This window comes from Siphateles boraxobius, unplaced genomic scaffold, assembly GCF_051911475.1.
Source record: "Siphateles boraxobius isolate OS27281-9 unplaced genomic scaffold, OSU_SipBor_1 111, whole genome shotgun sequence".
Lineage (NCBI taxonomy): Eukaryota > Metazoa > Chordata > Actinopteri > Cypriniformes > Leuciscidae > Siphateles > Siphateles boraxobius.
In genome coordinates, this window is record NW_027508713.1 from 1,457,058 (window position 1) to 1,484,634 (window position 27,577).

At 39.9% G+C, this 27,577-nt stretch overlaps 1 protein-coding gene across 1 annotated transcript; it reads left to right on the forward strand.

Moving 5' to 3' along the window:
- The first annotated feature begins 14,233 nt into the window (after window positions 1-14,233).
- On the forward strand, window positions 14,234-24,881 carry LOC143705800 (protein NLRC3-like). The gene is made up of 8 exons (XM_077197522.1): window positions 14,234-14,332; window positions 15,198-15,377; window positions 18,889-19,068; window positions 19,519-21,366; window positions 21,513-21,686; window positions 23,024-23,197; window positions 23,632-23,678; window positions 23,760-24,881. Exons 2-8 carry the CDS (start codon window positions 15,241-15,243, stop codon window positions 24,293-24,295), a joined length of 3,096 nt encoding a protein of 1,031 aa, XP_077053637.1. The 5' UTR covers window positions 14,234-14,332; window positions 15,198-15,240; the 3' UTR covers window positions 24,296-24,881.
- Window positions 24,882-27,577: the final 2,696 nt, after the last annotated feature.

Sequence of the window (27,577 nt, forward strand, 5' to 3'; positions counted from 1 at the left end):
TGAGTGTGCACTCTCTCTTCATCTTTTAGCAATTTGATAAATAATTTGATAATTTCATGCGAGGACTTAAGATGTGTCACTGGTGTTTTACAGTTTATAGTAAGGAGAAAGGAAATTTGATTAAAATAATTGTTCAAATTGCATGATTAAGTGATTTATTTACAATTTAAGGAGTGTGGTTTGAGCTACTGTGGCCGCTATCTTTGATATGCCAGATTTGTCACAGGTATTACGTCCACTAGGGGTAAGATGCAATAAATTAAAATAAATAAATAAAGATACAGCAGGCTTCCAGCAGGCCGTCAGACCAAAAAAAAAACAAAGAACGAATACCAAAGAAGGTGAATACCATAAATGGTAACACATTTATTGTAATTTAAGAGTTACCACAAAAGTAGATAACAAACCAATTAACATTCATCAGAAGGACCCATGGCCCAACGAAAAAAACTAAAATATAATAAATCAAACAAAAGAAAGGGGTATTTTCGTCAGAGAGACCCAAGGCCCAAAATAACAAACAAAAACCCCAATCTAACAAAACAAACAGCAACGTAATTAACCTAACACAAAAGAAAGAAAATAAACTACAATAACGCTTACCTAACTGCGCAATTCAAACAAACATAGGAAAAGGATAATTCCCCAAACAAAAGAGCAGGCCTCTCCTACATTACCACTTTCTAAATAAAACACATAACCAAAAGGATCATAACAAGAATATTTTGATCTGGCGGTCTGAACCATTGCGACCGACCTGAAGCAGCAACCCCTCTGTCCAATCAAATGGAGGAGGAGTTTTTAAAGAGGACCGCCACCTGATCGTCCAATTACCGCCGCCAGCTGATCATCCAATTACCGCTGGCAGGCTGTTAGCAAATCAACGATAATCTGAAACCCAAAGAAAACATCACAAACATACACAAACATTATAAAGACATGAAAACCAATACACATAACGTAACCCAGGTGTTATCATCACTAGTGTTACTGTTGCTGCCAGTGACATGAAGATAACACCAGTGACAATCAATTACACCACTAATGCTTTTCTCAACATAAGGTCTCATAAAAGCCTCAACAATTATATTAATAAAGACTTATTAGCATTTTATTACTGTTTCAATATTGTAAACACATAATATAGCTTTCCTTTTGACAGATATGGCGAAATTAAGTGCTGCTGAAAAGCAAAGACTCTACAGACAGTGCAGGGATGCTGACCCAGACCTCAGAGCAGCCTTAAACAGAAACACAAGACTTACTTAAAGGATTTAGAGAGTCAAAAAAGAAAGCGAGTGAAAGTGTATGGACAAAGGTATGACAGCCTTTTGTTTACCTGCCCACTATTTCAAATGCTAACTTTTTAGCATTTGTGTCACAAAACCAAAGCATGAGACATACCTTCTCCATAGACTGCTTACACAGTAAGGAAATCAATATGTCAATTTGTAATTTGGGTGAACTATCCTTTTAAGTAGGCCTACACAATATTTGTAACATGGCACGAGAATTGATATATACTGTTTTAACAAGCTGTTAGTCAATGTTAGTATTTCTAATGTTCTAGTGGACATGTTTTATATTTGTATGACAATGTTGTGTTATGAAAGACACATTTTAGTCAATAGGCTTCATCTTTCGGTCTTAATCTGACCAATAACCTCTATTGTATTGTTCATATTAAATTGACACATTTAATGAAATCTGAAATTATTTGTAATGTAAAATATTACTAATAAATTGATTTTTTTGTTGTTGAAATAATCTTATGTTATGTCATTGGTTTCACATTGCGTCACTGGTGTTACTGCATGGCAAATTGGTTTTCTGGCATCGGAGTTGCCCAGTTTCATAGAATATGGTTTTTGTATCTACCTAACTGTTGCTGTATTCATTAGTAAGCATTTTAAGGATATGATCATTCAATTTTGATCACTCAACCTCAATTATTTCTAATGTTAAAACAAAAAACACAATGGTAGAAATAGAAAAATGTCACACAATAGAACTTTACACATACCTGTTTAAAGTAAATTATTACTAATCAAGACAATTTCTTAATATTACATAACATTTTCTGTCTTTGATTATGTATGCAAATTGAATAGTCAAATTACATTCTGAAAAACCTGAATTGTCATCTAAAATATAGGTAACACCACTGACAAAAAGGCAGCTCAGGCATTTTTTAATGTAATGTAGTAAAAATATAAAAATACACTAAGCTGTCATTTAAGTTGATTTATAATGTTAAGAGGTTAACTATTATCTGACTATAAGTTATGGGGAAAAAAAAAGAATTACATTTTTTAAAAGTTGTCTGTTCAAAAAGCCACAATTTTCATAGAATGACTAAAAATATTTTGCCACCTAAAAGTTTTTTGTGTCACGCATGTTTATTTCCCTCATATTAAATATAAAACGCATGTGTAAACAGATATTTTTCTAATGTCTGGATTCATTTATTAAGGGAGTATGGATATATAAACAGACATTTCAATATATGAAATATATGGTATTAAATGCATTTTCAGAGAATTTATATTTAAAGTTTTGACTGCCACGTCCATAACGCTGGAATTGCTCAATTTTAGATAATTATTCCTCAACTAGTTTTGTGGTGTAGGTCTACGTATTTTATAATGTTAACTTCAAATAATATTAATAATAGTTATTTAAAGATGTGGTAGCATTGGATCTGGACGGTGTTGTAGATTTTTCCCGAAACCTAACCTAACAACTTATACTCCAACGCGCCGATACATTGACGTTAGCTGAGTCCACACTACGGCCGAGTCTAATCCTATAATTCAAATTTACTAGTTTTCGTTCTTACTTTCTAACTAACTTACTTCCCTAAACTGACCTGCTGCGCAGCAGTAATATCAGACAGACTCCAGCAAATGTCCTTTAAATGCTTTAATCACGGCCGGGAGAGTACTCGACAGTGGTGGGCCGTCAGGGCCAGCAAGGCCTTCTCTGCTGGCCTAAACACTATCAGAATCACTGACTTGCACTTTAAAGGGGTCATGAACTGGATTATTTTATTATTTTATAATGTTGCCTGGGGTGCCCTTATAATGTTGGTATGATTTTTACATCAAACATGGTAATTAAGAAATAAAAGGCATTTTTCCTAGCCTGATTTTAGCCTCTGATTTGAACGCTCTGTTTGAAGGGGTGTGTCTGCTGTGAGACTTCAGTGTAAACGCCCACTGCTGTGATTGGCTGACATGTTTGCATATAAAATAGCTAGTATTACATGTTAAACTCTCGGAAACTACTACGTTTTTACTATTACAGCTATCGAGAAGATTAACAATTCTTTAAATGTATTGTTTAAAGCATTATATTTAAATCTATTCTATCACATGAAAGGTTGCAGTGATGAGCTGAGCAGATGACATACAGTCTGGTGATCGCGTGAATAAAGATCTCATTATTGCAACGCAGTTTTTGTACACTCACGAATGCTTTTTCACCAAATAACAATGCAAACATGACGTAAATACAGGTAGAGCTTCGTCGTGCAGTGTAACAGCGTCATTGATTACATAACGAGATTTGCGCGCTGTGTGATTGATTGACTGACAGCTTTGGCGATTGGAAAGGGAGCGTTCTTTGGTTGCTTTCTTTCTATAACTTAATCACAGTTTTAATAGTATTTCATCTTAAGAGAAACGATGTGAAGTTGATCGTTTAGTCACTGATGCATAAACAGTATTGAATGATTTTGAGAGAAAGATACTGAACTTGAATAATTACACATCAGAAATCACTGCTCACAGATCAGGCAAATAAACATGGTTACTTACATGTTTGTGGCGTTGCCGTGTCGTAAAAGTCTGTTTGCAGAGCCTGTGTTGGAAATTGTGACTGATTTTCTGTTGATTTAATAAAGCTTAACCACGCATTCCTAATATTGGGGAATCCGAAGGAAGCTTATGCAGCAACTGTCTTCTTCCACAACCAGGTACTGCACAATATTTCATAAATGTTTATTGCTTGGTAGCTCGACCCAGTTTAGCAAAATTACCTCGTCGTAGGCCTATGTTATAGCATGTAATGCGCGAGTCGGTGGGCGGGGCTAAACAGGCCATGTTGAAGTAGGCGTTGATCTTCTTTTGCAGAGGAGGGGTTTTATCCTCTTTGACGTCATAGATCCCCACTTTGAAAAACCTGTCGTTCGCTGAGCCTGGTGTCAAATAAAAACTTTTATTGGACTAACAATGAAGTTTTCAGTTCTGAAACTTACAGGATATTCTTATAGTATGAAGACCTCCTGTACGTCAAAAGCTCAAGGAAAATTTGATTTCTCAGTTCATCACCCCTTTAATATATTTTTTCCATGAATGAGTATTAAATTATTCCCAATAGTCCATTCTCTTAATTTCATAGCTTTCCTCTTGGTTGTGCTGCTTCCAGTAGTGTATGTTTATGTTAGAGCTTTTATCCAATCATATTTCAGCCATCGTGTTGTCAGGGTTAAAGAAATCTGCCTTGAGGCCTTCAAAATCGATAGTGCGGGCGGGCGTCTGCGTCTTCAATGAATGGCAATGAAACTGTTGCTTTAACCAATCAGATAATCAGTCAGATTTAATCAGCCAATCAGATTTCGCTTTGACTGCAACGGGGCCATCTAGCAGGTGTACAATAACGTCTGCATTTTCTCATGCTTTGATTGGATGGTCAGAGCCCAGTACGTGTATTACTGTATTCAAAGCTAGCTAACCGCATCTGTAGCGGACTGCATGAACTAAAATATATTCCTGTAGATTTAATAGTTTTTCAACCCACAAATTAATGTTTCTTTCCCCTCCTTGACCCCCAGCAGGTTCAAACCTACTGGAAACAATCCCTTATTCAGCCTTATCTAGTTTAACGCAGAGTCACGGCACACTGTTCGATCTGTCCGGGTAATAACAGAACTGACTGACTGTAATGTATGCCAGGTCTGATTTTGAAGGCAAAAGTCCCGCATTGATTTCCTTCAAAACTCTGTGTGAGAGCATGGGTCAGTACACATAGTCATGTGTTGCGGTGACTGTCCCTGTGTTCACTGCTTCTGTCTAGCGGACACTCTCAGCACTAAAACCAAGTAAAACTGATGCTAGAAATGCGACGGGACAGACTCGACTTTCAGCATTAGCCTCGATGGCGATTTGGTTGCTGGGACTGAAACGCACAGATTTCAGGTTATCCCGTGCAGGTGAATCTGATTTTTTCTTAATTTTTCTTGGAAATTTATGATCAAAACTTCATTATATTTTTTTCATACATTAATACTATTGTAATGTCTGACAAGGGACTGTAACCCTTGAAGGACAAGACAAGAGAGGCTCCGCTTCTGAACTTATAATCAGGGCGCAAGAACAACTGAACACAAACACACACGCCGAACTCACTCGCTCGTTTCTCTCTACCCGTTGGGCCTTCTCCCAACTCACCGCGTTAACCCAATAACAGCCAATGCAACATAAAAACAGCAATTTCACAACAATTATAGAGAGTCTGTGTGCTGCTACACTATTAAAAGTTATTAATTCAGGTTGGACACCACTGAAGGCCTAGGTGTGAAATGCACGGCCCGCTAGTGGTACTCGAGCAGTTCTCAGAGCATCTCTGCCAAGAAGAAGCTTTAAGCTAGGCCAGAGGGTTTTAGACAAATTCCATTGAGAATCCCGCCAGTAATCACTAATAGGCCTACAACAGTTTTTATAGTATGGGGGTATGGCAAAATAACATGATACATTACATAATTTCTCTACAATTTGATTGTTTCTTCATTACTTCATAATCACAAGTTTTCAAACCTAGACTTCTTTCTGGTTTCATTTCCCATATATGCTATTTATACATATGCACACACAACCAAAGTCATGAGTTTTCAACTAAAGGGGAAACATACATTTCAAATTCAAATATTAGATGTTGAATAAGGTTAGATGTTAGAAACATGGTTAGTTTAATATACAGTCTAAAATTTCCACCACAACGGGTAGGATAACTTTGGGAGGGGTGTGTTGCGATTCTGCCTTCTCACACCGCGACACAATTTCGTGGATCTGAGTGGATTTTGGTTTCATATCGCATATCGTTACAGCCCTGGTAGCTACCTGATACAACTATAAAATAGCAAGGTGACCAGTACAACTACAGCAGACGACTGGCTAATTTAAAAAAAAAACTTTAAGATGCTTCTTCAGGAGGAGGTGGAGTCTTTGGACGCTGAAAGGAGGTTGGTTGCTTGCAAGCAGAGGTTGCACTGTAGTTATAGTTCGTTTCTCCCTTCCAGGCCCGGATTGGCTATCGGGAGCACCGGGAGAATTCCCGGTGGGCCTGTCTGTTTTATTGGCCAGGAGGGCCGATGTTGTCATGGCACAAGGGTTGTAACGGTATACCGGTATGGCGGTTTATCACGATATTGACATGTATGATTATCATATCGTGAACATTTGCTTATCCAAGGTTTTGGAAAAAAAATTAAAACAGATCTCACCAGCGCATATGCAACTTCTTTCCACTTGAGCTTAGACTCCACCCATACATGTAAAGCGGAGAAAATGTCTGAGACAGAGGTTGCGAATTCTAATCTCTTTCCCCCGCCGAAAAAAAGTAGAAATCTGCAGTGTGGGAATACTTTGGGTATCCGAAAAATGAACGCGGGGTTTTCCTTGAAGGTGGATATCCAGTTGTGTCCAGAAATGTGGACGAAGAGTGGCTGCAAAAGGAGGATACGTCGAACATGTTCTCCCATATTCGCGAACACCATCCCTCCCTGCAGATAAAGTTCCATTTATAACTCAAGGCCGTATAATTTCCATTTTGACGCAGATGTCACGAAAAATGCGCGATTTGATAGATGGATGAATAAATCTAAAATATAGCTGTGCAATAAATCAAATCAATATATGAGTGTGTGTCAAAAAACTGCTATACTGTAAATCTATATTCTGTAGTATGTGTGACGCTCATGGTGTTTAAAGCGTCTGCCGTCTCACTCACTATATGAGGACGTGAACGCATGAACATATCCAGAGCTGCTCTGAGAGAAATAAATGAGCATTTCATAATTTTATTTAAAAGAATCATCGTCAAAGCCACTCTTGACTGAAACTCATAGGAGTTTAGTACAACCTGTCAAAATAAAAGTTCATAGACTCATTAAAAAATTTCATTAAAGTTTGTTTTAATAAACCATGTTCAACCAAAAAACCCTATCTGTTTTCATTCATTTTAGGGTCATTGTAGCTGATGATTATAATAATAATGATTCTTTAATACCGTATACCATGAAACCATGATATTTTCTGAGACGATTATCATACCGTGAAAATCTCATACCGTTACAACCCTACATGGCACTGGGTTGGATGCTCCAGTCTCAGCGCAGCACCACTATTTTTTTATTATAATTTTCTCGCAGCCCCACAAAAAAAAAAGAGTCAGTTGTTAGAGATGTGCGAACAAAGAATAAGAGATGCAAAACATGGATAATAGGCGCAAAGGCAGCGCTGATCTAGAAACTCAAGCGGCCAAATAGCATCAGGGCCGTACCCACCATTGTGGTCTCCGAGGTCCGGACCTCGGTCATTTTTCTGAGTGTATAATGAACTTTGTGAAATAATTGCCTAATACTCTAATTTGATGCTGCAATGATTTGCATATCGCGACGATAACCGACCTCATAATCTGAGCTGCTTCAGTAGCTACTCAACACCGCTCGTCGGCAATGGCTAAATGTTTGAGATGACCGATCAAAGCAAGCGGGATTTATGTTAACAGAAGCTCGAGCCGTGGCCGCGCGCGAATCCCAACGCGACGCTTCAAGAGATTAGCAAGTGGAACTAAACTTAAGCTGTTTTACGATAGAAGTTTTAAACGACCGAAATAAATAATCAGTTTGCAAAGACTGTATCAATCAAAGCTCAGCTTCGGGAAGGGGAGATTTACAGGTAACCTAAAGATAAAGAGACTGAGAGAAGAAGAATGAGAGAAGGAGATGGAGATGAGAGAGGAGAGCAGGAAGAGCAATAGCCTATTGCATACTGTGCCCAGAAGGAGAATAACTTTATTACAATGGATTCCTATTTAACACAGATATACATGTTCTTTGCCAATGACAGTGGAAAAATAATATGCCCCCGAACCCAGATCACTTTTGGGACCTTTGTATTTATGTACGGCTATTGCACTGAATAGACAATTATATTTTTGAAAAATACAATGAATTACAAGGCTGTACAGAACAGTGCACTATTGCAGACTTATATACTGAGGGTTTAATTAGCCTACATTATTTTAATATAGTCGGTCGGGAACTAAAGTGGGCCGGTCTAAGGTTTGAAGCTCCAGGGCTGAAAACTAGTCCCACTCCGGCCCTGCTCCCTTCTCTTTAATGTGAAATGCTGTTTGAATTTCCAAGATAGAAACGCATTCTTGCCCTGGCTCTGTTGCCCCGGCTCCATCTCTACCACTCCCCGCTCCTCTTCCGACTCCATTGTGACTGATGACGCAAACCGCACATTTTTTCGTTTTCATATTGGGGCTTCTGGGAAATGCATGGAGTTGCATTTAGAAAGTGAAAAAAATCGTAAAAGTATCGTTATGTAATCCATTGATTTTAACAATATAACTGTATTCTAAATACCAATTATTTAAATTGTAACTGTAACGGAATACAGTTAATCATAATTTGTATTCTGAATACGTTACGTCGGTACATGTATTCCGTTACTGGCAGTTGTAAGATACTGGAGACAATAAACACAACAAGTGTGACTGCACAATAACTGCTTTTACTGAAGAACGCGGAACTTCTGCGTTGCTGGTGTTTACACGAAAAGCACTGGCCCAGCCAACGTAACAGCGCGCTCTAGTGGCAACACAATACATTACATCTCCCCTTCTTCTGCCTATTTGTGGGGATACAATATATAGTAAACTAATACAACTGAAGGTTTCTTAAGCAAAATTTAAAGGCAAAAATAAACAATCCTCAAGGTACCTTCAAACTTATTAATGACATTATACAGAGGCACCACACTTGACATATTTCTTTAACTATTCAGGAGAAACTTGAGATCATTACCAACTATTGAAAGCTATCAACAAACAGTAGGCCTACTGGATTGTTTAACTACTGGACTCATCTGACTCCTGACAGGTAGCAACTACAAATCCAGTCTTTCAGGGGGCTTAACCACTCTGCCAATCTTAGTGGTGTAGGGCAGAGTAGGCTGTGGTTGACCCACATTCAGGGGTTCCTTGGCAGGTGATGCTGTAGTCCCAACTAGGGGAGGAATCAGTTCCTCTTGTTCTGGGCGGACATCGGGAAACTCCTCCCAAGGCTCATCTTGCATGAGGTGACAGGACTGATTCGCTCTTGCAGTGCTTTTGCGAAGGTGCTGACAGTTCCTGCGGAACTCCATGCCACCAGAGTTTACGATGTAAGACCTGGGTGTGCGGCTATGTTGCTTGATGACAACAGCTGGAGACCATTTGGAGTGGCCGGGGTAGGGCTGCATTCTGACTTCTTCACCTGGCACCAGCGCAGGGCGAGAGTGCATCGTCCTGCCTTTGTCGTAGTAGTACTTCTGGGAAGCTTTGGACCTATTGAGCAGGTGCCTGACTTTCAAAGAGTTGTAAGCCTTTGGGACAAGCAGTTGTTGAGCTGCAGGGAGTTTGTTTCTGGGTCTTCTGCCCATGAGCAACTGCGCTGGGGACAACTCAACCGCCTCCAGCGGGGTTGTTCTGTAGTCCAGCAATGCCAAATGTCTGTCTGAAGCTTTGTTCCAAAGTCTTTTCACTGTTTGTACTGCACGCTCAGCCTCTCCGTTTGAGTGAGGTGTGTGAGGTGATGATGTAAGATGTGATATGCCATAGCTCTCACAAAAGTCTCTGAACTCCTCTGACGCATACTGGGGCCCATTGTCTGTTCGTAGGACAGTAGGAATCCCATGACGACTGAACTGTGATTTCAGTATTTCAATGGCAGTACGGCTTCACTGATCTTTAAGCTCGTCCACTTCAATGAATTTTGAAAAGTAATCCACGAGAAGAATAAAGTGCTTGCCATCAAATTCAAAGATATCCGAGGCCACTAGCTCAAATGGCAGTTCTGGGGTTTCAGTTGGCTTTAGAGGCAATTTTGGTAGTTTGTTTTGGAACTCGGCACATTTGCTGCAATTCTTCACTACCTCCTCTATCTCTGCACTCATGCCCGGCCAGTAGAGCACTTCACGTGCTCTCTGCTTGCTTTTTACAATCCCTAAATGAGACTGGTGTATGAGTTTTAACATGTGCTGTCTCATAGTGGGTGGTATAACTATACGCAGTCTTTTGTACACTACTCCATCACATATGGTCAGTTGACTTTTTGAGTCCCAATATGGCTGAACAGTAGTTGGGGCATCTCTCCTGTGCTCCGCCCAACCTTGCTGGATGATGTGTTGTAAGGAGCTCAGTTCTTTTCTTGTGCATTCCTGTAGCTCAGCGTACTTCTCTTCACTTACAGCCACATAGTTCAGCATGGATACACATTCCAAATGTTCCAATTCTGGAGTCTTGTGGGACAGTTGCGCCCTGGATAGTGTATCAGGCAGCTCCATATTCTTTCCTTTCCTATACCTGACAGTCAGATCATACCATTGGATACGCAGGCGCATCCTCTGTATGCGCATGGGGGTTGAAAGAAGTGATTTCTTAAAAATGTCCTCCAGTGGTTTGTGGTCATTATACACAGTGACTGACTTTCCAAAGATATAGTGATGAAATTTAGTGCATGCATGGACGATAGAAAGCATCTCCTTTTCTATCTGTGCATAGCGGGTCTCAGCATCGGTCAGAGACCTGGAGGAGAATGCAATAGGGTGATTGTCCTGCAAAAGCACAGCACCTAATCCACTGCTGCTTGCATCACAGAAAATTTCAACTGGCTCTGATGGGTCATAGTACTTCAGTACAGGGAGATGTGAACAAAGTTCTTTGAGCCTCGCAAAGGCTCTTTTCTGAGCTGGTTGCCACGCAAACTCAACATTGCTTTTCAGGAGCTGACGCAGTGGTGCATCTTCCTCACTGAGATTCGGTATGAATTTTGACAAATAAGTCACAAACCCCAAAAAACGGCGAACCCCTTCCTTGTCAACAGGTTCCGGCATGCACCTTACTGCTTGGACCTTGGCTGGGTCAGGCTTCAGACCATCTGCAGTCAGTAAATGGCCAATATATGGGACTTTGCTCTGCCGAATGTGACACTTATTGAAGTTAAGCTTTAAGTTGTAGCTTGTTGCTCTCTCGATGACTTAGTGTAGGATTTCATCGTGCATCTTCACAGTGGGGGCCGCAATCAGGATGTCATCCATAATGGCCACTGCTCCCATAATACCCTCTAGCATGCCATCCATGATCCGCTGATAGATCTCGGGGGCACATTTTATTCCAAACGGTAGCCTCAGCCACCTAAACCTACCAATGGGTGTGTTGAAGGTTGTAAGGAATGATGATTCTTCATCTAACTCAATCTGGAGGAATCCTGACTTGGCATCAAGGACTGAGAATATTCGTGCTCCAGGCAAAGATGACACGACTTCTTCAACAGTGCGCATGGGGTAATGTTCTCTTTTTATTACCTTATTTAAGTTGCTGGGGTCTATGCAAATTCTTAACTTGTCTCCCCGAGAGACCGCCACCATTGAACTGACCCACTCAGTGGGCTGCTCGACTTTTTTTATATAGCCATTTTCCTCCATTTCATGCAGTTTCTGGACAATCTGTCCCTTGAGTGCAGCTGGCTGTCTGCGCACAGGGTGGACAACACCTTTAGCATTGGTCTCTATTTTGATTGTGTACTTCCCTGGCAGAGTCCCTGTAGTGCGTATTAGCTCAGGAAAGTCACGAAGGCCTTGAGGAACAATGTCTTGTTCGAGAATGCCCTCCACAGGCGAGTCAGCCTCAGCTTCAGCAGCATTTTGTACAGAGTTCAGCCTTGTTATCAAACCTAAAGCTTCAGCCGTGGCTCCGCTGAGCACACTTTCCTGTGCAATATCCACAATTTCAAACTCTGCATCGGTGGCACACTGTTTGTAGTACACTGATAAATCTACGGCAGCGACTGGTTTGAGCTTATGATTAGAGTAGGAGCGCAACAGCTTGTTAGAACGCTTCAATTCACCAGTGTGCCCGAGTTGCTGGTAGCTATCAAGAGTCAAAGTGTTACACTTGGCACCAGTATCTATCTTGAACTGGACTCTCTGTGAAAGTATTATCAAATGCACAGTCCATTTGTCCACAGTTAATGCAGCTGCTGGAAGCACAATGTCTGTTAGGCTAATGTTCAGTATTTCATCATCAGTCTCCTCCAGCGCCTCTACATTCAGTGTGTGGACAGCACGTTTACGACACACCGCCATCCAGTGGTTGGGTCTGTGACAGTAAGAGCACGTTGAGCCCTTGGCTGGGCACTTTCCCTCGTTCCATTTGTGATCGGGATGTTTACCGCAGCTAGTACAGAAAGCTGAGGGCTTTGACTGAGTGAACTTGCGATCTGGATAGCGAGTTTTTCTGCTTTGGCCAGAAAATTTAGGTTGAACACTTTCTGCTACAGTGGACACCTGAGAGCATGTAACATCATCTCGGACTATTTTCAATTGTTTCTGAGACATCTCATATTGCTGAGGGATTTCAATGGCTTTGACTAGTGTTAATTCCTCACCTTTGTCTAACAGTCTCTCTTGCACTCGTTTTTCACGCACGCCCGCGATAATCGCGTCAACCAACATGTCGTCAGGGTCGGGATATGCGCAATCCATTAACAGTAGTCGTAAATCTTTAACGAAATGGTTGAAGCTCTCACTTACGTCTTGTTTCCTCTGCTTGAAACGATGGCGAGCTATCCTCTTGTTCTTCCTTGGTCTGATATACTTCTCAAACTTTTCTAGCACTTTCTCAGGATCCTCTTTCTCACCTTCAGCCCAGGTGAGCGTTTTGTAAATTTCTCTGCCTTGTCCGCCTATCCATGTACCCAGCCAGCCGGCTTGCTGCTTTGCAGTTAGTTCTGAAAGTGGTCCATCAAAAACAAACATAACGTGGCTCCGAAAACGGTCAAATTCCTGATATAAATCCGCAGCCTCCCAGTCAATCTTCGGGTGCTCAAACTGTGGGGTAGCCATGCTACACTTCTGACACCATGTAAGATACTGGAGACAATAAACACAACGAGTGTGACTGCACAATAACTGCTTTTACTGAAGAACGCGGAACTTCTGCGTTGCTGGTGTTTACACGAAAAGCACTGGCCCAGCCAACGTAACAGCGCGCTCTAGTGGCAACACAATACATTACAGCAGTTACACACAAGGAGACTTGCAGAGACCAGTAGATGAAGAACTACAGAGAGCCAAAGACCAGCACAAAACCAGCATGAAGGTCAAGTATGAGAGATTATTTGAGGGAACCAAACTACAGGTGAATGAAACCCTCCTATAAAGGATCCACACAGCTCTACATCATAGAGGGAGAGAGTGAAGGAGTGAATGAAGAACATGAGGTTTTACAGATGGAGAAAACAGCCAGAACACAACACTCACAAGACACTCCAATCTCCTGCAATGACATCTTTAAACCCTCACCTAAACGAGGATCTGAGGAGAAAGACCAAATCAAGACTGTTCTTACTAAAGGCATCGCTGGAATCAGGAAAACCATCTCTGTGCAGAAGTTTATTCTGGACTGGGAACTGAGAAAAACTGCAGACTGGAGACGACTTTATCTTTGAGGTAAGAGAATATGGCAGAGCGAAAGATTATGAACAAATTAAACTTCAGAGGTCGTAGACTTTGTAGGCACTACAGCTGTGATTTACTATAAAAATAACGTTTTGTGGCATAATAATTAATTTATGTATGTATTTGTTTTTTTGCACGTTTATCAGGTGACATTCTCAGCACATTCACTAAGGAGATACATTTAATTTTTTATTTTTAAATAATATATATATATACCTTAAAGATAATTCTGATCGTTTTGTAATATATCAGAGGCAGAATTCTAGCTATTTAAACTGTAAAAATAAAATAAAACAATAAATCAGAGGACACTTTTGTCACGAACTAAACACGCATTTTTCTAAATTCTGAACTTTTCTTGACAGGTGACTGCGTGTTTATCCGAGTAAATTTGCTGCGAGGCTTGAACGGGTTCCAGAAAACAATGAAAGCAGCAGACACTCTCTGTGGGCGGGGTTTAATACACTTCATCAAACCGAAAGAGGAAGTGGAATCCTCGACAGACGATCTTTTTAAGATTAACCAGAACCTAAAAAAAACATTGTGTAAGTTATTTAAAAAGTTGTATTTTTTATGGAAGCAGAATAGTCAAGAGAGATACTTGGTTTAGAAATACATTTATATCAAAATACAGACATAACATGACAAAATATCGTTATTTCCTGAATGTGGACACATGTTTGGATACATTTTAGTTAATGTTTAGAAAAGTTGATTTTCTCTAGAAGGGAAATTACAAATTTCAATCTAATTTAGAAATTAAATTGAAACACTTAATTATATTTTGGAGCACTCATTCATATTTTGGTACATTGTTTTGGTTTTATATTGATCTCAGCTTTAAAATCTCTTGATCTCAGCTTTCATTTTAACCTTACATGTTTACAACAGCTGCGTATGAGACAGTGCGATGTAGGCCTACATGTTCAGTGGAGTCAAATAACAATAGTACTAATAAGGAAGTAACATTAACAAATAAAATACAATAGTAGTGCAAAATGAAATAAAAATAGAATAACATTAAAATAAGGTTCCAGTGCAGAGTAATAAGAAAGCAAATTAATGTAAGCAAAAAATAAATAATTTAAGTAATAGACTTTTAATTGCACAAGTAATTAAGAAAGATAAATTAAAGGTGAGTATATACGTTTAGTGATGGAGAGACAGATAAACAAACACTGCAGAGCTGCTAAAACACCGTGTTCTTCAAATAAGAAGTCATTTACTCCAGTATGTCAGATGTCATATTCTGTTTAGTTTTGTAGAAAACATTTGTGCATATTGTGTAGTTTCTGTCAGAAAGTGAAGTTGATTCCATGGAGTACCTTGTGTTCATACAAAAATGTAATTTTCAATTTACAGATTTTCCACCCAGTGTTGTAAAATCTTTTATGTATTTTGTTTCCTCAGATCACTGATTCTGGAGAGGACAGAGGGAGACACTGCCTCTAAAATGAGTCTCCATGAGAAGAGAGAGGATCAGACACAGACAGCAGCATCTGCAGTATCCAGCTGTGTGTCTTTGAAGAGTAATAACTCTATGAGGGAACCTCCTGTATTGAGTGATGGTACAGTGACCTCTGACCCAAAGTAAGATGCTACATAAAGTTGGAGTATTTTCCACCTCACTTTTAAATAGCCTACAGTGCGTCCATTAGGAATTAACTGAAAACGCTCGCTCTGCTCCGCGCCAGTGGACACGCACCATCCCGAATGCTCGTGCGGCTGTGCACATTAGAATTAGTGGCTATTCATAGGGCTGGGCGATATGGACCAAAAGTCATATCCCGATATATTTTGGCTGAATATCGATATACGATATATCCCGATATTTTTTCCGCAAAGTGAGAGCAAATGTTCAGTCAAAGTCAAAGCCAAATATAGACTTCAGTGTATAAATTATACATTGATTCTTATTAAAGCTACTATTAAAGTTCTCAAGTTGTTTTAAACCTGAATAAGTTTCTTTCTTCTGTCTAAGTTATTTGGAAGAATGTGGGTAACCAAACAGTTGATGTACCCCAGTGATTTCCATAGTATATTTTTTCCTATGGAAGTCAATGGGGACCAGCAACTGTCTGATTACCCACATTCTTCAAAATATCTTCTTTTGTGTTCAACACAAGAAATAAATTAATACAGGTTTGGAACAACATTACAGTGAATAAATAATGAAAGAATGTATATTTTTGGGTGAACTATACCTTTAAGGACAAGCGGTTGCATGTTTACTATTAGGGCTACTGTCTCTTTAAGACCTGTACGCGACGCGTCTAATATACACGCATTTGACAAGCAGATTTCTCTCAATTTTCTCGGTTTGCTTTCAGTTTAGACAGAACCAACTTTCTTTATGTGAACCTTGTGTGTATTTGAGAGTATTAGCGAAATAAGACTCGAAAGATAACTTAGTCCAGTAATCAGGCGCTGTTTTAGACAGGCTTTTAGTGCGTGTTCGCGCTCAGTAGGCTAAAGCGCATGTTAGAACAGCGCATCAGCAGTGAATGACATGTTTAACCGGCGAGGCTTTAATCACATGCAAATAATGAACTTTTGTGAACTTACTGAACTGCTGTGTCCCGTTCCTCTGCGTTAACATTTGATGTGAGTACTTGTCGCGTTGTACACTAGGCTGTTGAGACGGAGGCGCCAGAACTGCAACTGATAGAATGCATAAACATATTTCTACAAAAGCAGTCAACAGCTTGCTTGGAGCAAGGATCACAGCGCAAATTTGAACTATATCGATATATGCGATACGGGCTAATTCCATATCACATTTAAAAATATATTGATATATTTTTTATATTGATATATTGCCAGCCCTAGCTATTCATTATTATTATTAACTAAATTATTTTTGTTACTATTAAAAAAATCAAAACAAAAGTGGGGGCAGTGCTGTGGTGGGCAAGTGATGTGTAGCTGAACACCGTGTAACACTGGTAACAGACTATCGCAGCATGTTATGTTTTCACTCTGAGACTGATGCTGAAGTGTGTTCTCCAGGTATTTTTACGTCTCAACGTAACTTTTTATTATTTTATTTTCCTGGTTTCATATTTGCCTGTTCAGCTGCATTGTTGTTCTTCAGACACATGTGTCGTAATTTCTTGATTTCTTGCTTTTCAGCTCTTAGGGTGTGAAAGACCAGGCTATGACACTTTAAAAGTCCTTTATTTGGATTGTTAGATGTGTAAAAAAGATACCTGTTCAAATGCAGAAAATGAATCAAACGGATACTGTCATAAAAGATTACAAATTAACAGAAAGACACAATATTATTTAGGATAACAACACAAACATTCTGCATCATCAAAATCTGGTTATGTGATTCACATTCGCAAGCCATGAATACATTTTTTACCAAAACACAAACAAACAAATCAACAAGAAACTTGACACTTTACAAGATATAATCATCAGTAGGTGGAAAAATCAAATTGTTTTTTAAATTCAATCTCATTTGACTCATGACATTTCAACTTAAGATTTGTAATTACTGGATGAGGCAATTTATGTAGTTAAAATTTATGTAGCGGAAGTACATGAAGTACGTCAGAAATAGAACAGGGCATCTGTTTACTTTCAAGGGCCTTTCACATTGCGTTTAACCCCAGGTTATCGTCTTTCTAAACACTGCTTTTAAACCTGGGTAAAGGGGCATTTCATACTTGTAATTTAGAAGTGGGGTTAGCATGGCTTTTGCTGTGTTAATATGGGATTAATATCCTGCCATGATTCAAAACTGAAAATAAAGTTCTGAAGGGTTGAAACTAAGTGTTCGAAAACTCAAAATCTTACAAAAAAAAGTTTTGCAAGATCGAAACGTAAAAAATTAAAAATATCTCTGCAAACATTATGTTGTTTTTGAGATTTCCTTCTTCAGAACTGCAACATTTTTTTACAATGTTGCGCAAACAATTTTTTCAGAGTTTCAAATTTGTCAGTGTTCTCCCACTGTATTAGTTTGTTTTCCAGGTTTGAAACCTTGTAAATGGTGATCTGAAAACCGGTGTGCGAATGTGTGAAAAAAAGTTTTGAAACTCTGAAAACAGAGTTTTGCAGGCTTGCAAAGTGTTAAAAAAAATTAAATCTCTGCAAACATAATTTTGTTTTTGAGTTTTCCTTCTTCAGAAGTGCAACACTCTTTTTTACGGTGTTGTGCAATCATTTTTTCAGAGTTTCGAATTTGTCACTGTTCTCCCAGTGTTTTGTTTGTTTTCCAGATTTGAAACCTTGTAAATGGTGATCTGAAAACTGGTGTGCGAATAGGTGGAAAAAAGTTTTGAAACTCTGAAAACTGAGGTTCGAAAGGGCGAAACTTATCACATTACATTACATTTGCACTCCTATTGCAGACTATTTTTCAGAGCTGAGTTTACAACACCCACTTTGCGGAGATACACCCACACAGTTGCGAGCTTGCGACTCACGTGATTTGTGGCAGCGTTGTCACGCTCTCTGCTGTGAAACTCTGAAACTCAGTCTGAACGAAAATGAAGCATCGCAACCTCGCAACTTAAAAAAAAGCCTGGAGGGAGGGCCTTCTGCTCTTGGCCAATGCTTTGCTGTCTGCTGATGTACAGTCCAATCACAAGTCGTATTTACTAGAAAGGTGGGATTGACCGACTGCTCCGCCAATGACGAAAGCGCACAGGATACGCAATAGTGATGTGTCGTTCATGAACGATTCGTTCATTTTGAAAGAATCATTAATATGATTCGGGACTACCGAGTTGTCTCAGAGAGTGATTCGTTCATTTTGTGTTGACCGCGAATGCGCGCAACATCGCATAAGGTACATGAAGTCACGACTGAAATTATTAGTCAATCTTTCACGAGTCTCGAGTCTTCGGGTTAGATCCCGCTAGATCCACATATTATCCTTAACCCGGTTATGACATTCACCAGTAGGGGTTAAAATATCTGATATATTAAGCATGTAGAGTAATAAGCCAATAGTTAGGAACTTAAAGGTAATTAAGTGAAATAATCATTAAAGACATTGTTCATCCAAAAATTTTATTTTTTTATTTACAATGAATTTTAACGCACTGAAAAAATCTGTATGTTTTATGTATTTTGTTTCCTCAAACAGATCACTGATTCTGGAGAGGACAGAGGGAGACACTGCCTCTAAAATGAGTCTCCATGAGAAGAGAGAGGATCAGACACAGACAGCAGCATCTGCAGTATCCAGCTGTGTGTCTTTGAAGAGTAATAACTCTATGAGGGAACCTCCTGTATTGAGTGATGGTACAGTGACCTCTGACCCAAAGTAAGATGGTATATAACAAAGACAGTAACATAGAGATGCAATGAAGATTTAATTGATTGGAATTTTTAGAATATTTATAGTAGATTTGTATATGCAATGTAGATTTGTATTTAAAACCATAGCTTCAAAAATATTAAAACTAATATATATATACCAATATTAAGATATATCACATACAGTGTCTCATACACAGATTTCACTGTCAGAGTGAGGGGGTGTTCACAAATGTCAGAGTGAGGGGGTGTTCACAAATAAACCATAAAGATTGAATTAACAGTTTAACATTTTACATTTAAGAACAAAATGCCAGTGTTGGCCAGGTTTGAATACGGCATGATGCATTGAAAAATATTTTCTTTACTGTTTCCCAGAAGAAAATTAATTTGCACTTGAATGTTTTGAGTTTTTCATTGACATTTTTTCTTTGTCTGTTTCTTAATTTCTCTGAAGAATGGAGAAAGATGTTCTGAACTCTTGTCAGACCCACATCACACAGCAAGAGGAGACTGGAGACCTGCAGAAAACAGAAAATGATGAACAGAGAGCCAAAGACCAGCACAAAACCAGCATGAAGAACAAGTATGAGAGATGTTTTGAGGGAAACAAACTCCAAGGGAATCAAACCCTTCTGAACAGGATCTACACACAGCTCTACGTCATAGAGGGAGAGAGAGAAGGCGTGAATGAAGAACATGAGGTTTTACATATGGAGAAAACAGCCAGAACACAACACTCACAAGACACTCCAATCTACTGCAATGACATCTTTAAAACCTCAACTGAACGAGGATGTGAGGAGAAAGACCAAATCAAGACTGTTCTTACTAAAGGCATCGCTGGAATCGGAAAAACTGTCTCTGTGCAAAAGTTCATTCTGGACTGGGCCGAGGGAAAGGCCAATCAGGATGTAGATTTCATGTTTGTGCTTCCATTTCGAGAGCTGAACTTGATCCGAGATCATCAGTACAGTCTTCATAGACTTTTAATGGACTTTCATCCTGAACTTCAAGATCTGGACTTTTATAAGGAGCGTAAAGTTGTGTTCATCTTTGATGGTCTGGATGAAAGCAGAATCACACTGATGCTTTCAGATGCTCAGAAAGTTTCTGATGTGACTAAGACTTCATCAGTTGGTGTGTTGATGTCTAACCTCATTAAAGGAGATCTGCTTCCCTCGGCTCTCATCTGGATCACCTCCAGACCAGCAGCAGCCAATCAGATCCCTTCCAAATACATCAACCGTCTGACAGAAATTCAGGGATTCAATGAGCCTCAGAAGGAGGAATATTTCAGGAAGAGAATCAGTGATGAGCATCAAGCCAGCAAAATCATCTCACACATCAGAAAAGCAAGAAGCCTCCACATCATGTGCCACATACCCGTCTTCTGCTGGATCTCATCAACTGTGCTTCAGAAGCTCCTGGAAGAAGATCTGAGTGCAGAAATCCCCCAAACTCTGACTGAAATGTACACCCACTTCCTACTGATTCAGATCAACATGAGGAATCATAAGTATGAAGAGAAAGATCCAGAGAAACTCCTGCAGTCAAACAGAGAAGTGATTGTGAAACTTGCTGAAGTGGCTTTCAAACAGCTGATGAAGGGCAATGTGATGTTCTATGAAGAGGACCTGATTGAGAGCGGCATAGACGTCACTGACGCCTCAGTGCATTATGGGATTTGTACTGAGATATTTAAGGAGGAATCTGTGATTCATCAGAGAAAAGTCTACAGCTTCATTCATTTGAGCGTTCAGGAGTTTCTCGCTGCTTTCTATGTGTATTACCATTATGTAATGAAAAATGTTGACACATTGCAGTTTATCGATGTGGTGCATAATTTGCTTAAATGTGCAGTAGATAAAGCCCTTGAGACTGAGAATGGACAGCTAGATCTATTCCTGCGGTTCCTCCTGGGCATATCACTGGAGTCTAATCAGAGACTCTTACAGGATCTACTGACACACACAGAGAACAGCTCAGAGAGCATCAGGAAAACCACTCAGTACATTAAAGAGAAGATCAAAGATGGATATGGACTCTCAACTGAAAGGTCCATCAATCTTTTCCTCTGTCTGTTGGAAGTCAAAGATCAGACTCTGTCCAGAGAGATTCAGGAGTTTGTGAAATCAGACAAACAATCAGAGAAGAAACTCTCTCCTGCTCACTGCTCAACAATCACCTACATGCTTCAGATATCAGAGGAGGTGTTGGATGAGCTGGACCTGAAAAAATACAACACATCAGATGAGTGTAGAAGAAGACTAATACCAGCTGTGATCAACTGCACAAAGGCTCTGTGAGTGTTACAATGAAGAAAATGTTTTAGCATAGCAGTATTATCATCTCTGTAAGAAATTATATTTTTTGATGTCCGCAAGAAATAAAATCATATTGAATTTTGAAATGTAATAATTTGAAAAGTAATGTTGTACTCTCTTTCAGTTTTGCTGGTTGTAATCTCACTGGTCAGTGCTGTGAAATTATATCATCAGCTCTTCAATCCTCAAACTCTGTCCTGAGAGAGCTGGATCTGAGTAACAATGACCTGCAGGATTCAGGAGTGATGCTGCTCTCTGATGGATTGAAGAGTCCAAATTGTCAGCTGGAGATACTTAGGTTTGTGACCAGAGTGGGCAGTGCTGGTTAGATTACTTACAAGTTGTAGTCATTTACTGGTACCAAACTACATGACAAAAACTGTAGTTAGTAACTTAATGCATTACATAACACATTTAAGGTAATATGATCTGACTACTTTTTGATTACTATTAGATTATTTTTGGCCTAACTTGTCTATCATTGATTTGAATAGGATAATCTTGTATCATATATTGTTATAAAAATACAAAGAGAAAGAAAATATATTATATTCTTTATCATCAACTAAATGAAGTGCATTAAAGGTGCAGTGTGTGATTTTTAGCGGCATCTAGTGGTGAGGTTACGAATTGCAACCTACAAAAGTTATGGTGGCCGACAGGAAAATATGTCATCGTCTGAGACAGCAGAGAGTAGCCAGTTTAGCAATGAGGTTTCTTTACAAGGATAAATTAAGAAATCATGTTTACTTAATTATTCAGTAAAACTATATGTTATTGCGAATATTATTGTTACTTGTTCATCATTGTGTCAGTGTTTTATTCGCTGAACTAAGCTTGCTTCCTTGCACGAAGAGCAACATAGTAACGAAACGCGTTTGTTCGTTTAGGGCTACTGTAGAAACAAGTTGGCGCATTTCAATGTAAGGGAACCCGCGGTGTATGTACATAGAAACGGCTCATTCTAAGGTAATACAAATATAACGGTTCATTAAGTAAGGTCTTTATACACCACTGAAAACTTCTTTTTCAAGGTAGTGACGAAACGCGCTCTGTTGCGCTGTTTATCCGCTGTCGGCTATGATAGAAACATGACGACACAATATGTCGACCTCCATAGAAGGGGGTGCCCGCGGTTATGGAGATATAAATGTCTCATTCTAAGGTAATAAAAACATAACGGTTCATTATGCAAGACTTTATACACCACTGAAAACATATTTATGGATCTTATATTGCATTTCTGTCAATAGATCATCATACATATTACACATTGCACCTTTAAATATTACATTTCATCATGATTTCCCAGACTGGGGTTTGTGATGAAACTGCAGGGGTTTGTGAGTTTAATGAGAAGCTATTAATTAAATCATAAAAATTAAATAATTAAATAAATCATTTAAAAAAAATATTTTTTTTAATTTATTTACCTGCATGTCATGACATTTAACTGACATCATAGAACTGTGAACTTAATTTTATGATTTAATATTATTTTTATTAATATTATTATTGACTTAAATTTATTCAGTCTTATTTTGTATGTGACTTCAACAGTCACCATAGAATGTAAATAGATTTCTAAATTTTAATGTGTAATTCTAATGCAACATAATACATATCTCTCTATAGGTTGTCGGGCTGTATGGTGACAGAGAAAGGCTGTGGTTATGTGTCTTCAGCTCTGAGTTCAAACCCCTCGCACCTTAGAGAGCTGGATCTGAGCTACAATCACCCAGGAGATTCAGCAGTCAGGCTGCTCTCTGACAAACGGAAGGATCCAAACTGCTCACTTCAGATACTCAAGTATGTTTGGCAGTCTGATACATTTGTGTGTGTGCGTGTGCGTGCGTACGTGCGCTTATATATAGCAGGGATTGATTTGATTCTTTATTGTTAAGATAAACACTTTAATGTTTCCTTTTTTAACATACATTATCAATCATTTTTGACCCCCGAATGATTGACTAGGGCTCAAAATTAGGTTTTGATTGTCTTTTTGTTTGAATGTAAAACACACTTTACAATACAATTTGCACTGAAAAGCAATTGTGAAAGGTGCTAAATATGGACATGACAAAGTAAAAATACTATAGCTAGATATTAATAGGTTTGGTTTTGTGGATATTGATAAATTTGTCATTAGATCAACATGAAAGTCTGTGATTTGTTTGTGTTAGTATTAATGAGGTTTTACTGTTCCCCTGACAGTTTTTAAATTTGTTGTGTGTATTTTTTAGTTTGAATCATGGAGGAAATTTAAGAATCTCACCAGGACTGCTAAAATGTAGGTCTACAAACACCACATGTATCAACATAGATTAAACACTGTCCATGATACAGTTCTAATCTCTCTTCTTGTTTTCAGATGCCTGTGATCTCACACTGGATCCAAACACAGCAAATGCTAAGCTCATTCTGTCTGATGACAATAGAAAGGCGACTCTTGTGGAAGAGCCGCAGCCGTATCCGGATCATCCAGAGAGGTTTGAGAACTATGAACAGGTTCTGTCTCGAGAGAGTCTGACTGGACGCTGTTACTGGGAGGCTGAATGGAGCGGCTGGGTTGATATAGCAGTGACATATAAAGGAATCAGCAGGAAAGGAAGAAGTGATGACTGTGATTATGGACTCAATGGAAAGTCCTGGAGTTTGACCTGTATTAAAGGCAGGTTCACAGTCTGGTATGATAAAATCAGCATTGATATGCCTGTATCTTTAACAGGATCTACTAGAGTAGGAGTGTATGTTGACGTGTTAGCCGGCACCCTGTCCTTCTACAGTGTCTCTGACACACACACACTCACACACTTGCACACATTCAACACCACATTCACTGAACCCCTCTATGCTGGTATTGGGGTTTTTTATTCCAACAGCTCAGTGTATCTCTGTCAGATTTAACAATCTACAGCAGAGAAAAAGCAAATAATGTTTCTCACACAACAAGTGAAATGTATGTCTCATATGAATGAAGACTCATTTTTTTTTAGTTCTGTACAGACAACTTATTTATTTTCTGTTTAGAAGCTTGTTGCAGTGTTCATACACTTTTAATACACTGGTAACACTTTACAATAAGCTCTCAGTCATTAACATTAGTTAATGTATTACAGTTTTTCTCAATCTATTTGACACATTTCTTCAAATGAATGTAGTTGCTCTCAAAACAATTAACACAGCAAACTATTATTATTATGTTGGCAAAACATTTCAGTATTCACTGCATAATGAAGCACTGTATTTTATTCTAGTAATGAATTTTTAAAAATAAATAGTAACATAAAAACTACACATGTGTTCTAAGTTGATTTGATGATAAATTCAGCTGTAGATACAAAAATACATGAATGAAAATACATGTTTTTGGTGTTCTTTACTCATGTTCTTAAAAGTTCTTTAATGACGAGTTTAGTTGTATAACAATGAGTTTTTCATGCAAAAAAATGGAATAAGTAAATAAATAAATGTTCTGCAATCATCGAATCAATGAAATGTATTGATATTTCCTCTCATTTACATCTGTTCAAATAATTCCATCAACATCTCAGCATATATTTTCATGAGTCATAGATTGTGTGAGAAAAAAAAGCTGTGAATGCTGGATCCATTCTTGTGCCTCAACTTCTCAACAGGCTTCCTCCATTGCTTGAAGAAGACTTACTTGGTTCTAAGGGTTGTGATCACATACTTTACATCTCCAAGAGGAGAAAATTCTGTAAGGAACACCATGCTGATGCTCAAACCACTCTTGCACCATTGCTGAATGGTGAAATTGGACATTGTTCCAAACAACTACAGAATTTTGCTCATTTTGTTCTGCCCCAAGACAGCCTTGTGTGCCACAACAACACCAGTGAATTGCAGCATTTGTTGTCCAGGGACATTGACTGTGGCACAATGTTTATATCTCTGTCCAGTTTCCCTCAAGAAAAGACCATAATTTATGACATGGTCAATTAGGGTGGCTCGGATTTCATTTAAACCCATCTATAACCTATCCTTCTACCTCTCTTCCCTTCTCTTACACCTTGCTCTCCCATTCCCCCTGTCTATGTCTTCTTATATTTTCTTCTCTTGCTCTTTCCACTAATACCATTGCCTTCCACTCTACCATCTTTTCTCCCTCTACTCCTTTTTCTACATCCTCAGCTCTTCTTGCTTCTCCTACATATTCAACTTATATATTCTTGCTCCATCTCCTCTTCCTATACCTTCTCTTTCTTTTTACCTCTTCCACTGTGCATCTCCCTCTCAATATTACTGTCACAAATCAGAATGACACAAACAGGTAAAGTAAATAAGAGGTTTATTTATAGGCACTCAGGGACAGATACGGCAGGTGAGTAGCTGGATTGAAGTTTGATATGAATGTGGATAGTAGCATAGAGTTGACTGAGTCTCTTATCTGATGCAGGGTGGTGATGATGCAGAGGAAGGCAGATGGAAGCCTGGCTGCAGACGGACCGGACTGGAGCAGATGACTGGATCTTGCGAGCAGACGGGTAAGTATCACAGTAGGTAGTAATTAGCAGGTTTGTAGAGATCCACGATAGAGAGTCAGGTAGTCGTATGAATCGACGAGACCAGACAACTGTGAAGGTGAACTGGTGTGACTTTTAAGGTGAGGATGAAGTGAGTGCGGATTGCAGACAGGTGGTGATGACAGGTGCGGATGGTTAGAATTCGGGTGAGGCTGAACGAGTGGGCGGAGTGTAGAAGTCTGGCGCTGAAGCTGGTGTATCCATGACAGCACCCCCCCTCCACGGCCAGCTCCTGATGGCGGAACGGACCGACGACGGGGGCGACCACGACCTCTTGGCGCTGGACGATTGGGATGTTCAGAGTGGAACTCCTGTAGGAGAGTGGGGTCCTGAATATCCACTCGGTGGACCCAGCAGCTTTCTTCGGGACCAAATCCCTCCCAATCGACAAGGTACTCCAGGTGGCCGCCCCGTCTTCTGGAGTCTAGGATGTCGTGGTCCCGGTAGATGTTCTCGTCCTCGGGATCCACGGGAGGAGGAGAAGGTACGTCCTCAGCACCAGACCCTGGGGAAGAAGGAGTGAGAGGATTAGTGTAGGGTTTGAGTAGGGACACGTAAAATGAAGGTGAGACACGGTAGTGAGCAGGGAGTGACAACCGGTAGGTGACTTTGTTGATCTGCCTCTGTATGACGAACGGACCGATGTACCTGGGACTCAGCTTGCGACAGGGCTGCCGGAGACGGATGTCCCTGGTGGAGAGCTAGACCATTTGCCCAGGTTGATATAAAGGTGTAGCAGATCGTCTTCCGTCGGCCTGGCTCGTGTCTCCGAACAGCCCTTTGCAGATGGACGTGTGCTGAGTCCCAGACCCTCCCGCTCACCTGGAACCAGTGGTGGACTGTTGAAACGTTGGAAGGCTCTCCTGACCAGGGAAACAGGGGCGGCTGGAAGCCGAGTATGCACTGGAAGGGCGTGAGTCCTGTGGTGGATTGCTGTAGAGAGTTTTGTGCATACTCGGCCCAGGGAAGGTAACGGCTCCAGCAGTCCTGATGGTCGTGGCAATATGACCGCAGGTATCTCCCGATCTCCTGTATTTTCCGCTCTTCACATATCGGGAGACATCCTGGGTCATATCGGGCCACCAGTAGCGTTGTTGGATGAGCGAGAGGGTTTGTTGGCTGCCTGGGTGTCCAGAGCCCGGAGATGTATGGACTGAGTCCATGAGGGACAGACGCAAACGAGTGGGAACTTAAGTCCATCCCTCAGGACCTCCCGGCGTGGCAGGTTCTGTCCAGGTGGCATCGGCGATGTGATCATCTAGACTCCACTGTATGGGACTGACAACCAAGGCTGGAGGGAGTATGGATTCCGGGTTGGAGGTGATGGTATCAGGTTGTTATAGACAGGACAGTAAGTCGGCCTTGATGTTCTTGTCTCCTGGACGGTAAGTGACCTTGAAATTGAATCGGGTGAAGAATAGTGACCAGTGGGCTTGACGGGTGTTGAGTCTTTTTGCATCTCGGAGGTATTCTAGATTACGGTGATCGGTGATGACGTCAAATGGTTGTTTTGCTCCCTCCAGCCAGTGTCTCCAATCCTCCAGGGCGAGTTTAATTGCCAGCAGTTCCCGGTTGCCGATGTCATAGTTCTGCTCTGCCGGGGACAGCTTTTTGGAGAAGAAGGCACATGGATGGAGCCGGA

Excerpts from the sequence above, each read along its gene's own strand:
- LOC143705800 (XM_077197522.1), top strand. The coding sequence starts at position 15,241 with ATGAGTCTCCATGAGAAGAGAGAGGATCAGACACAGACAGCAGCATCT. Across the intron at positions 19,069-19,518 it reads ACAGTGACCTCTGACCCAAA|AATGGAGAAAGATGTTCTGA; the intron begins GTAAGATGGTAT and ends ATTTCTCTGAAG. Across the intron at positions 21,687-23,023 it reads TGTCAGCTGGAGATACTTAG|GTTGTCGGGCTGTATGGTGA; the intron begins GTTTGTGACCAG and ends ATCTCTCTATAG.